The 13,352-nt window shown below is 37.2% G+C and overlaps 1 protein-coding gene across 1 annotated transcript in view; it reads left to right on the forward strand.

Annotated features, from left to right (window-relative positions):
- Window positions 1-1,507: 1,507 nt before the first annotated feature.
- Window positions 1,508-13,352, forward strand: part of LOC144642897 (uncharacterized) — a 112,333-nt gene continuing 100,488 nt past the window's right edge. Inside the window, exons 1-8 of the mRNA XM_078501999.1 lie at window positions 1,508-1,731; window positions 3,176-3,307; window positions 3,947-4,177; window positions 4,512-4,685; window positions 5,060-5,197; window positions 5,450-5,695; window positions 6,418-6,564; window positions 8,785-8,922. Coding sequence (XP_078358125.1) covers window positions 1,530-1,731; window positions 3,176-3,307; window positions 3,947-4,177; window positions 4,512-4,685; window positions 5,060-5,197; window positions 5,450-5,695; window positions 6,418-6,564; window positions 8,785-8,922 — 1,408 coding nt within the window. The 5' untranslated portion in view covers window positions 1,508-1,529. The remainder of the gene's footprint in view (window positions 1,732-3,175; window positions 3,308-3,946; window positions 4,178-4,511; window positions 4,686-5,059; window positions 5,198-5,449; window positions 5,696-6,417; window positions 6,565-8,784; window positions 8,923-13,352) is intronic.

The raw sequence follows: 13,352 nt of genomic DNA on the forward strand, positions 1-13,352 counted from the left end.
TGTTCTGTTTATCCAACGTTTCAGCTGCTCTTATCATCAGGAAGGGAGGCGAAGGGAGGGTGGAGGAAGGGGGAAGTGAAGATGCAAAGCCTTATGGAACCTCGAAATACAAACCCAAAAGTAAGGGTTAATGTTTCTTGCTCTGGTGGCACATGTGAAATTCAAATCTTAGGGAGAGTAACACCGGAAAGATTGTAGCTAAAGCTGTTTTAAATTTAGATGTATCTGGTAAGATTTCCTTTACCTTAATATCAAATTTAAAAACGTCCCCTGGTTAAAACGTTCAAAATTGTGAGCTTTCGATGCAAGTCTGTAATCTTTGACAAATAATGAAACTATACGGTAAAAAAGAGTGAAGTAGAAACAAATAATAATATAAAAAATAAAAAATACTTTTGTTTCGAGTTATTGTCTGCTTCACTTGAAATTGCGGAGTGCAAGGTGAGTTCCATTATTTTCCATAGGGTTAACAATGTGCCCCAAATTTTCTAGGCATTCGAGGTTGTTGATCCAAAATTTATAATATGCAGTATTTAAAAAAAAAAATAGGAAACATATTCCGTGTTTCTATCGAGTTATAGAAACACGAGTTGAAGTCTGGGAGAACGAAAAAAGCTGTGGGAACATGAGCTGTCACAAACTGTCGCGAGTAACAGAGCTACAATTTATGTTATAATTCAATAACAGGGGCTTCAGAATACTTTTAGATCATATCATTCTTAGAAAGAACTGGTCTTGTAAGTGTCTCGACTTATCTTCCTGTGATTGAACTACGTGCATTTTGTGAAATACGTGAAATATTAAATAGCCACTTGAAACAGTGATTCCAAAGGTACATCTAATAACGTACATTTAATAACACAGCAAATACAAAAGAAGGTACGGATAGACCAAAATTGAAGAAGATTGGAACTGATTGCGTTATCGGTTTTGAAAAATTCTTAGACTGAACAGTTTTCTAGTTCATTAGTAAATTGGAGTTAACGCCTAGGAGACATATTTGATGCACTAAAGTTATGGCTTTGTTATTAATTTCCATAAAATCAATTTCTTTTCTAACTAAGGATCGGGCAAAATTTTACAAAATGAACTAAACTAGACCTTCACACAGTCCCTTTAATGAGTGCCTTGTTTTTAACCGCTTTTTGGAAAGCACTCCAGGCGGTAAATCGAGTATTTACGAAGTTGTATTAATTTTGAATTTGATGAATAATTGTGAACGTTACATGTCTTTTCCCTTTTCTTCTTATTTTAAGCCCAAACCTCAACTTCCATATGCATCCCCCAAACCACCATAGCTAAGGCTTCATTGATAATTTTATTTCATTATAATTAATTGATTGTAACATTTTGTTTTTATTTGCGCTGCTCCCTCTTCTATTAAATACGCTTTAGGGGCTATGGCGTGCCTTGATCACCATGGAAACCAAAGACAGCCCGGCGACCGATGGCTCAAAAACCAGACAACTAACTGTACCTGCATTGATCCAAATCTCGTAATTTGCGAATTACTGAAGGAGCCTGTATGTATGGATATCAGCGGGAACTTGCGTAAGAATGGGGAGACGTGGATGAACAGCTCATGCGTGGATTGTTCGTGTATCAATGGAAGTATTAACTGTACCGGATATAATGTCAACATCACTTATGGATTGTTTAATGTCGAATTGTTTCCTACCTGTGAAAAGTGTCATATTCTGTTGAGCGCAGAGAACCTTCATACTTGCAAAGGTAAGCTTAACCTTTTTTCCAGCTATTTCCACGTCACAGTGCAGACTAATGATCACGTGCTTTTACATGTCCTAAGTTGTTCAAATTGTTACACCCAGTTTAGGCTAGATCAATGCGATTTTTAAGTGGATGATATTTTGAATTACCGTACCCAAATTCACAAGTAGAAGCGCGATCTACTGTCCTGATATCCTACGATATCAAGTCACTGACCTGATATGCCACCATATCACAGTCACTTTGAAGTAAAGTAGTGCTACTGTACGATGGATTGAAAAGAGGTTTTACCAAAAGACCAGAACCTCGTAATCTAAATTTAGAGGTGATTACCGGTCGTAAAAAGAGAAATACTTTCCCGCAAAAACTAAACTTGATCGCGCTCGCCAATTGCGCGATGTTTGCCGATGAGTACTGAGACATTCAGACGGAAAAAATTAAGACGGAATTTTTAAAGTTTTCACTTTTCACAAATTTAGAGAATGAAACTCTAAACAAACGAGTGCAAAAAAATTCAGAAGAGGAACTTGGTAAAAGTGTTGAAGACCAAGTCAACACAATTTGCAGTACCTACCTTGCGGCAAACATGGCTTCAACAGAGCGATAAATATAACCGGATTTTTGGCTGAATTTGGGTACGGTAAATATCTAATCGTACCTTTTTGGTACGCTTCGGCTGCATATCAGGCTCGTTTGGTCCCGCCATGGGTATTTTAGCTCGATCAAACTCGCCAAATACAAACCATGGCTCGACCAAACTCGCCTGATATGCCACTGAAGCGTACCAGAAAGGTTCGATTAGGTATAAATAGCGACAGAAAGTTAAGGGAGCACTGCTATGAATACTCCACCATTAAAATATTCACCAACCACTTCGTATCAATAGTATTGCGTCTAGTGATACTACATTTGCAATTAGGAAATAATTTCTATTCAACTAAAACTGATTTTCTGTAAAACATTGTTTAAAAAGATGTGTTAAAAGTTCATTTAGGCTAATATTGTGAGCGTAGTGTCGTCAAATAACTTTTAAAAAGTAATTATATAATACACGAGTTTGTGGTGCAGTGTTTGAGATATTTCACGAAATTAATATTAGTTATGCCCTCTACCCTTCGTTTGGTTAGCGTGTATACACAGTGTTCCATCATGCACAGTCTTCTTTGACCTGCCGTAAGACTTTTGTCCTTGAAGCAATGGAAGACCAGTTCTGTAAGAATGTAGTTGGGCTAAAATACCATGTAGCGAAACATTCTGTCATGGTCTCGTGTGATTCGTTTGATTATTAAAATTTCCGATACGAAGTTATATATATATTAACGTTTTATTTTTTCGCTATACATGTCCGTGACTAACTTATTATTTAGCTATCCGGAGCTGTTTTAATTTATACTAACATGAAAAGCATCAATATAGTTCATGAAAAGGGTGTTTTATTTTACTGCAGTCTATCGGGAACTCTCCGAAAATGAAAAGCTACTAAAGTGCGCAAGCGACAGATTGTATATCCGGGATCTTCACCGGTGTAACGGTATCCGGGACTGCCCGGATGGATCAGACGAAAAAGGCTGCGACAGTGGTACGCTTTCAATATTGAAAAGTGCTTTTGTTTTCTATGTTAATGGTCAATATAGTACAAATGCATACAACTAAAAACATCATTCTAACAAGTAAAAATATTCCATGTTGTCATTTTCCCCGTCCATCTCTCTCGATTTTTAAAATGCAGATAAACGTCCCCCCCCCCCCCCCTTACTCCTGGCCTATCTCTTCAGATTGTGCCGAAGGATTTTTACTTTAGGATGATCGATCGACTGACTGACTGACTGACTGACTGACTGACTGACTATAGTAATAATAGTAATAGTAAATCTTTATTGTACCTTACACTCCAAAGGGAGGTATTGGTCTAGTTACAATAAAGGTGTTATAGCAACTATGCTAACAAATTACTTAATAACAAACAATTGAAATACAATGCAAACGTTTACTGACTGACTGACTGACTGACTGACTGACTGACTGACTGACTGACTGACTGACTGACTGACTGAATGACTGACTGACAAACTGACGACTTACTTACCGATGGGTTTGAATTGATTGATTTTTTGATTGCTTGCTTGCTTGCTTGCTTGATTGATTGATTGATTGATGGACTGATTGATTTAACATGATTTCTTAGTTATGTTGACTGTTATTTTTAATTCTATTTTAGTCGTTTGCAAGGACGATGAAGGAAACTCATTCCTTATAAAAGACGATAACGGTTGGCAAGTCTCCCAGTGTATGAATTGCCACTGCAAAAAGGGCCTGTTATCATGCCACAAGACACTGAGTATTAACTTCCCAGGCTATTATACCGGCATCTATGTTCATAAAGAGAATTGTGAACAACCGCAATGCAACGTTGCAAAGTTCTTAAGAGAAAGGAGAGATCATTGTGAAGGTAACAAGTCGCCTTATATTAGTTGACATAAGCTAATACTTTCCAACGGAGGGAAAACAGGGGAAGCGATCCAAAGCATTGTGGACAGATTTGTAAAAAAAAAGTATTTCTTGTCGAATAATAAAATGCAGCTTCAAGAAGCTTTAAAGTGACTAGACTCAAAGAGAAAAGAAATCATTTGACACCGTACGGATTCTCGTTGATAAATCGTTAGCAGGTCCTATGAAAGTTTCGTTTTATTGGTTATTATTTTTTCTGTAAAAGAACTACATTTAAAGTTAACAGGTATGAATCAAGATCATACATTAAGTAATGAAGTTTCTTTTTTACCTAGGCGTCGAATTTATCAAAGAAGACGGAATTTACCTCAAAGACCAAACATGGAAATTTGCAGGATGTGATTTTTACTTCCCTGGAGCCTATGAGCAACAGAACGTATGTCCACCAATGATAAGACCTGTTTGTTATGTTTACAATGGAGCGATCTGCTGTGCTTCTGAGTGTCCAGGTATTGCTTCCACGTATTTATCAAATATTCTCTTAAGTAAGTGCATGGATTTCAAATGTCTAAATGGAACAATTTACAGAGAGGCACACGACAATCTTCGAAATAATGCAGGGGATCATAAAAACTGCAGAATTCACCACAGCCACGAACAAAGCTAAAAATAATCAGCTGTACAGAAAAGCTGGTTGTTTCAATATGAAATCGAGAGTCATCTGTAGCTCTATACGTTTAAAATACATCAACTGCACATGCAAGCTTCCAGTTAATATCTCCGACACAATGCATTATAAGTGAAATAAATTGTCCCCAATAAGTTTAGTATTGTTCCTGTAACGATACTGCCGCAACTGTTTGATTCGTTTTTTTTTTCTCAGGTTTAAAGCAGATTGCAAATCAACTGCGAGGAAGCCTCACGTTCTGTCCCATTGGCCGTCAGTTAGTATCAGAAGTCTCACATTGCAGGAATTCTAGCCATTGCTTGAAAAACTTTTACATTCAGAATTGTTCATCAGGTAACGTGTTTGTTGTTGTTGCCCGTTTTTTTTGTCTTCTTTTAAAAAGGTCCAGGAGGAGTCTTTTCTGCAATATTCGAAAAAAAAAAAACATCCCCTGAGTGTAGTTTCGGGTACAGAGACAAAATAGAGTAGATATGATAAAAAAAAAACGAGAAAATATCGTGATCTTTAGACGGAATGTTAGCGATATTTTTAAATTGCGATATGTTTTATCTGACCTTTTGGAGTATATGTTTTTTCCTTTGCCAGAGGTCACGTGTCAGGATGAGGACTCGATCCAGTACTTTGAGGGAGCAACGTGGTCTGTTGGTAAATGTATGCAGTGCAGCTGTAACAAAGGCAAAATTTACTGCTCAAGAAAGATTGTATTGGCTTCCTTTTTGCTGTTTACTACCAAGACTCAAATTGGCAGTAAAATTACGTTCACCGAACATTGCAATCAAAGTGACTGTAACGTGGCAACCTTTATGAAGATAAGCTATGGTGTGTGCCATGGTAAGTTTTTCTGCTAGCTTATGAGGCATGTTACAGACCCACCAAAATGAACTTCCGAACGGCGGCGTTGGATAAAGGTTAATCTTGATCACTGCGTCACAGTTTGTCGATGGCAGTAATACGTTTCGGCCAACTCTTAAACCTTCGTCAGTTTTAAGATCGCTTGATGTTGTTACTCGTGATTTCAAATTTAAAAATGAAACGTTGAGCATGCTATATGCGCGTGGCTGTAGAGGATAGTTTCTTTGCGTGGTGAACATCTTAAGCACTTACTAAGGTATATAGGCTCCTGGGATGATGGTTTCTCTCTGGTATGTGTCACTGTGTAAGGTGGGTTTTAAAGAGTTCAGTCTGAGAAGGAGTATAGAAATCAGAGTGTTTTGGTTTAGAATAGAGCAGTATTTGTTGAGACACTAAAAAGGAATAGAATAGTCATCACAGCAATGTTGCTGAACAAAGGTTTTCCATTGAAAACAATAACAGTGATACATTTGTATGAAAAGCAAATCTGGGATAGGGAAGGGATTTTCGGTGTTTTAATTTAGTCTAGTATAGGGTTGCAAAATCAGCTGAACATCTTGTATATGGTGTAAGGGTGCACTTCAATACTCCCTACTCAATTGGAACTGTCCTTGATTTTAAGAATATATGCCGCTTTTGATGCATTCCCCCAAGAACGTCTAGTTATCGAATATTAAAGGACAATTTTTTGTATTATCAAGCTTGTAGATGGAACAGTAGACTGTATTACGACGGCGATCACTGGAAGGAAAATGGCGTCGATTTTTACTGCAGCAGCTCCAATCAAAAAGTCAGACCTGGCTGCTATGTTGAGAACAATCAAGTGACGTGCACTGGTGCTGTACAAGGTCAGTGTGTTTGTATAACGTGATATAAATCGCCCTTCCAATGGATATTGAAGTACATGTTGCGTTCCTTCCGTTGCTGCTGCTGTTGTTGTTGTCCTTATTGTCGTTGTGAGTATTGCTATTTGTTTAGTTTGTTACTGAACAAAGATAGCTGACAGGGATTCGAAAGAAGACGTTTATTCTTTTCTCACTTGATAGACCTATACTGGTACATACAAAGGGTTAAAGTGGCTGTCTAAATAAGGTGTCATCCTAAGGACGTCGTCAGAGATAGCACAATAGCCGATCGATGACAAAGTGAAGCTACGATGGACCAAACTTAATACTCGGAATAATAATAAGGATTGATTCTCACATATAGCAGTGAACCAACGTGCTACAAAAAGCGACACGCAAACAATCGAAGTCATCATTTGATGACTAGCAGTATTGAAGTCGAAAGTCGCGATCGAGACCTCAAATTGATAACATCGTGAGAAGAACGAATAAACGTTCATCTTTTCTATCTTACACCACGATAAATAATATCGGTAAACCACAGTTTTCTTGTTTTAAGGATCATAGTATTAGCTAGGGTCTGCCTGGAGAGCTTCCACTGTAGTATACTATATATAACTTTCTTCCGCTTGTGGGATATGAGCCATAACGCAAGGGAGTTAGGTCGTCATGTTTTCATGGTTGGAGGATGAAGATTTCAAGCCTACCCCAGGATCCTTTTTTTATGGTCGAAGTCTGATCTTTACGTGATAAATCGTGAAAATGATTTTTTTCAACAATGACACGAGCATGGGACAAAGAAAATTACTGAGTCCCCGACGGGAATCAAACCCATGGCCTCCCAGATACCGGTTGGGCGCTCTAACCAACTGAGCTACGAGAGACTCATTGTGAGCTAGGCCATTTACTAGGTTTATATGTGACACGCGTCCTGCATACCGCTAGGATCAGCAATGTTGAAATCATCAAGTGTGTTGTAAATAATAAAGATGGTAAATTTTAAGCTCGGTGATAAAAAATGAAAACGAATTTTTTCAACAATGACACGAGCATGGGACAAAGAAAAATTCTGAGTCCCCGACGGGAATCGAACCCATGGCCTCCCAGATACCGGTTGGACGCTCTAACCAACGGAGCTACGAGAGACTCGTTGTAAGCTGGGCCATTTACTAGGCTGATATGCTTGATATCTGGGAGGCCATGCTCGTGTCATTGTTGAAAAAATTCATTTTTATTATTTATCACCGAGCTTAAAATTTACCATATTTATTATTTACAACGTGATAAATCATTGAAAATTTCATAGTGAGCTTGGGGAATAGCCTGCGAATACGGCGCCACTCATCGTTCCCGCTACTTCGCTTTTCGCAGGCTAGCTTGGGAAGTGAAAATACGAAACATCGATACAGACTGTTCTTCCAAAGAGAGCAAATATTAAAGAGAATTGAAGTGAACTGAATTTAAACATTTGCCTCGGTAGCAAAAATTTGGTTAATTCACATATTTGCTCCCTGGCAAATGTGAGCGTAATTGAGGCAAAATTATTTCTTTGACACAGGCGCAAACCTATAACAAATGTACACGTTTGCTTGACCGTAAAGGTATTAATATGTATCTCACGCAAATGTGATGTAAACCTAGTGCAAACAATATATTTTGCACCGTGTTTACTTCAATTTACATTAAGTAGTAAACTTGTAATTTATTCACAGAAGGCAAATGTTTAACAAATGAATATGAAATTTAAAAATTTGCCTTGCAAGCAAAATGAAGGTAAATAAGGAGCAAATGTCATCTTTGCGTCACGTTTGCACAAAAATTCATCAGGTACAAATGTTTGTGTTTACATCGACTTTACAACTTGAGCAAATTTAGTGCAAATATAGATGCCCACATTTGCATCATATTTGCTCAACTTTCAAACTTAAGTAAATCCATTTTTTCGTCCAGTGTAAAGTTCAGTTGTTGCTTAGATGGTGAATCACGGTTTTTGGATTGTGTGTAAGAATATTTTAAGACTAGAGTTGTTCCATAAAATTTGGCCAGGGTGGATTTTGTCCAGATCAGATCTGGAGTAAAAACTGATTTGACTGTTAATTAACGGACGAGCTATATACCACGGCTTTTTTTATACATAAGAAAACTGAAGGTGGGTTTTCTTTAAACTTTCCACAATGTTACCCGCGGCGTTTTGTTAATATATTGATATTATCTTGGTTTTAGGAATAAGGAAGTTGTCTTTAATATCAAAGGATGACCTTTTCTTGTGTGAAAGTGGTGATGAGATTATACCGCTTGGCGACAGATGCAATCTTCGTCCAAACTGCGACGATCAATCAGACGAGTGGAATTGTGATCACTGTAAGTAATTTCAAAACGTCGTTCGACGAAGAAAAATGAAATATTTGCGCTTTTGCCGCAAGATATGTTACCTTTTCGAAAAAGTGGAACTCGAAGCTTTCAATTACAAATTAACCGTATTCAGACTGGGTGGGGCCGGCGGGCCTTTGCGTTTTTGATTTTTTGTATTTTGTTTATTTTCGTTTTTATCATGCTTTACATTATGGGAACACAGAAAAGCAGAAACACAGATAAAATGAGACAATTTAAAGACAAAAGGGAAATTACAAAAAAATATAGTTTCGTTAACATACAATTTACAATAATATATAGATTTAGGCAAGCCTAAAAGCGGAGCTCTCCTTTAATTTATTTATTTTTACTAGAGTTACAATGTTTCCATTTTGATAAATATGCGGTCAAAGCTTTCATGTAAACGCTGGTCCATAGGTGCAAGACAAATTTAAATCCATCATGGTTAAAATAAATGTCTTACGGTACAACGAAAACAATAATTTCGAGGCAGAACAACTCATAGTTTATTCTCTACTTTCTGAGAATAGAAAATAGTTCTACGATCCTAATATCGTTTTGCTTTATACAAAAGAGACGTCATTATATTTTGTGGACAAATATTCCCGTCTTACTTTTCTTGCCTGTATTTGTCTTAACATCGGTACACTGAAATGGGTTGCTCAGTCACGTACGCAGATTTTAGACTTATCTGGGATAAATCGGTGGTGATTTTTTATTTCTTGCCGTGTGCACAGTTTAAACAATTTTTTACGTACACTAAATCATCTCTATGCAGTGTAGTTATTCAGCGTAAAATTGAGCTTCACTAAAGCAAAAAATAACTGTTTGAACTACTTAAAAAAGTTTAAGTGACTGAAAGGGGCAAAGTATAAGTTACAGAAAGATCTAAACCTTGCCGACACAGAATCTATCGAAACAGCGTTCAGAAAGTAAAAACATCATGAAATTCCCGCGTTTTCATAACATTACTTCGTTTACGTCAAACTGAAACGCCCACGTCATTCAGTCGATAGAAATAACGTTACAAACGTTACAAAATTCGTAACGTAACGTTACAAAATTCTCTTACTAGTCTACAAAGCTCTCCATGGGGCAGCGCCTTGCTACATGCAAGAGTTACTTTACTATCACACCTCTCGGAGATTTTTAAGATCATCTACACAGCACCTTCTGGCGACCCCCAAAGCAAAATTAAAAACATATGGAGAGAGAGCGTTTGCCGTGGCAGCCCCAAGGCTGTGGAACACAATCCCACTTGAACTTAGATTAAGTCCTTCTATTGACATTTTTAAGAGACATTTAAAAACGTACCTTTTTAAACAGGCTTTTTAATTATAATTATTTTTTTTAGGTACATTTGAACTTATATTTGTAAATATCCGTTTTTAAAATTTTTAGAGTTTTTAACTTTTTAACATCATTTTATTAATATTTTTTTTATTGTAAAGCGCCATGAGCAATTAGTGGATTTTGGCGCTATAAAAATACTTTTTATTATTATTTATTTTACGGTTTTACGAAAAAGTGCGATCAGAGCCCAATAAAATTAAATTTTAACCGAGTAGCAATTGAACGAGAGCCACATTTTTTTTGGCGTAAAGGCGCATCGAGGTTTCGATACATTCACGCATGAAAGAAGACAAACTAAATAGAGCAGTTGGATAATAAACCTCTCAGTTGTTTTGCTGTGTAGTGTCGCTGTGAAATTTTACATGTTGTCTACATTTTGGGCGCTTTCCATTCGACCAAAAATTCCGGAAATTTCGGAACAAGCGCGAATGGTACAGAAATTTCCTGGGAAAGTTCCAGAAAATCCAGAAGGTGTTGACTTTCCGAAATGCGAACCATTCAAAAGAAAACCCCGGAAATTCCAGGAGCAAAATCAAATGGAACTGAAAGTTCCCGGAAATTGTTTTCGAAAATTTGGGTCTACCTTGAGAGGTTGTCCTCTTTTCCGGAAATTTTGGAAAAAACTACCATTTTACACTCAGCCCAAGTTCCTTCGGCAGAAAATTTAGCGATTTGGGCAGCTGAAAGCAGCTACATAAGTTACGAAAGCGTTCTTGAAACTCCAAATAAAAAATTTAGGTTAATTCGGTTGTTTTCGTTGTTGTTTTGCAGGCGGCAGCAAAGAAATGTACAAATATTTATAACGCACGTGCAGGCTACGCCATTGTATTGCTCATTGAACTTTTTGGGTTGGCGACGTTTTCGTTGCTTGCGTGCCTTTTGAAAGGTCCCTGTATTCGAGGCTACGATGTCATTCTTGGCGGTTTTTTCAGTGCTCGGAATGCTTTTTATTTAAAAAAATATCGAGTTATATGTGCAGCAAACCTGCCACAGTGCATTATTTAAATTCACCGTAGAAATTTCCATATTCGACGCACTACCATATGCAAATTTTGTTTTGCCTTCCGTGCATAATAAACCGGAAGAGTCGGAAAATGCTGTTCCTTTCGCCACTGGAATTTTCCGGAAACTCAAACCAGAATTTTTGGTCTAATGGAAAGCGCCCTTTGTCTTGACCTGTGAGCTTTTAATTTTCTGTTTGTAATTTCCTTATTTTACTAGTTAGCCACGGGCGGGCAACCTCGTCCCCAGGCCTAATCCGTGCATACGGGCGTACGTACGTACGCGACCCCCAAAATTTCTCGGTTCGATAGATTACCATTTGCCTACTTATGGATGCTTTGCTCGCGTGCGCATTCGACACGCGCGGGAGCTCCGCTAAAAATGTGATTTACAAATAACAAGACGACGGGTAACAAAAAAACAAAGTGTACGAAAGCCAAAAGAATCCTAAATACAGTTAACTCCCACTATAAAGGACACCTTCGGGACCACAATTTGATGTCCATAATAGCGAAAGTCCGTAATAGCGGTAGTTATTTTCCGTAAGTGTTATTCGCTGGGATTTCAACTCCTGTCCGCATTAACGGGGTCCCGTAACAACCAGGTCTCCGTAAGGCGGGAGTTGACTGCAGCTTAAAGCAGTTCAACTAGTCGCTACAAAAAGTAATATACATAAATAATCGAATATTCTATACCATGAGACAAGTGGGAGTAAAGGTTCTCACTTTTCATAATGATATCTAATTTTATTGTTTGCTCTCGCAATAGAGTGTTCTATATTAATAGCAGGGCAGATAGAAAAGTTTTGTTTAGTTTACAGCGATAAAGAAAAACTTGCTTTCCAGGATTATGCAATTTTTCAAGGAATTATAGACTTGCAGGTCTTGCTTGCCGAACAAGAAATCTTTACTTTGGAGAGGTCTGCTCCACCTAAGTTTTCTCAAAAATTGGATCAAACCTCTTTCCAAAAAAAAATGGACTCTCGGAAACATCATTTTTGCAGAGATAACATATAGGAGATTCGATTTGTTTTTAAAAAAATTAAAAAGCATGTCATTTGAATATAAAATTATATTTAGTATTTTGTACTGAAACTCTCGCAATTTTGTGCTTACTGTAGATCTAAAGCTAAGGGTATTAGATATTTTTTTTTTCAATGTAATTGATATTCATCGGTGTTAAATTTCGACTTAAGTTTTTCAAGGGGGATTGTGTCATGCTGATCAATAAATATGTTACTAAAAGATAGAAGATATCTCAGAGGCTTCATATTGAACACCAGTATCCCTGTTTTATCGTAAAGATCTCCAACCTTGTTTAGACCCATACTACTCATATTTCGACTATATACTGATTTGTTGCCAATGCAAATAAATCTATTGTCCAAAGGATCTGATTCACTATTTCCTATGTTGTACTAGGATTGATTTCAGTTAAAGACCACGTTGCGTTACATTCTTGAAAAAACTCAGGAATAGCAACTGGTAATTTCTTATTAAGTTACAGTGAAACAAAAGCTTGTCCCCAACGTTGTTCAAATAAGGGAGAAGAAAACATTTCCAGCCTACTAGATAGGCGTCCAATATATTTCTTAATTCACAATATTCTCTGAGTTGAAATCACAAATGCAACGTCTGGCATTGTCAAACCGCCTTCGTCAATATAATTTATCAAGGCTGCAAGCTTTACTTTGTCTTTATTTTTCTAAAAAAACGAATAAAGTAACTCATTGATTATTTTGACAAAATCTGATTTCTTGTAAGAGACTAAAGCAACGCGATAAAGAATTATCGGTATGGCAAAGGCGCGCATTTAATGCCCGTTTCAAATTTCGACATATGTAACTTTAAAACGATTAAATCTATAACCACCAAATTTGGCTCTGATTTGGCAGGGCTGCTGGTGTAAACCCATGGTGTACCAAAATTGCAAAATGTAATTTATTCAGGGAACCATCTTTTTCTTCGATTTGGACACATTTAGATGTCCTTTGGTTTTTTTTTGCTATATGTGCTGTTTATGGTTTGAAATAAAAAGGCTGTTTACGGCAATTAAGACTAACC

This window comes from Oculina patagonica, chromosome 2 (genome assembly GCF_052425735.1).
Source record: "Oculina patagonica isolate OP01 chromosome 2, crgOcupat, whole genome shotgun sequence".
Lineage (NCBI taxonomy): Eukaryota > Metazoa > Cnidaria > Anthozoa > Scleractinia > Oculinidae > Oculina > Oculina patagonica.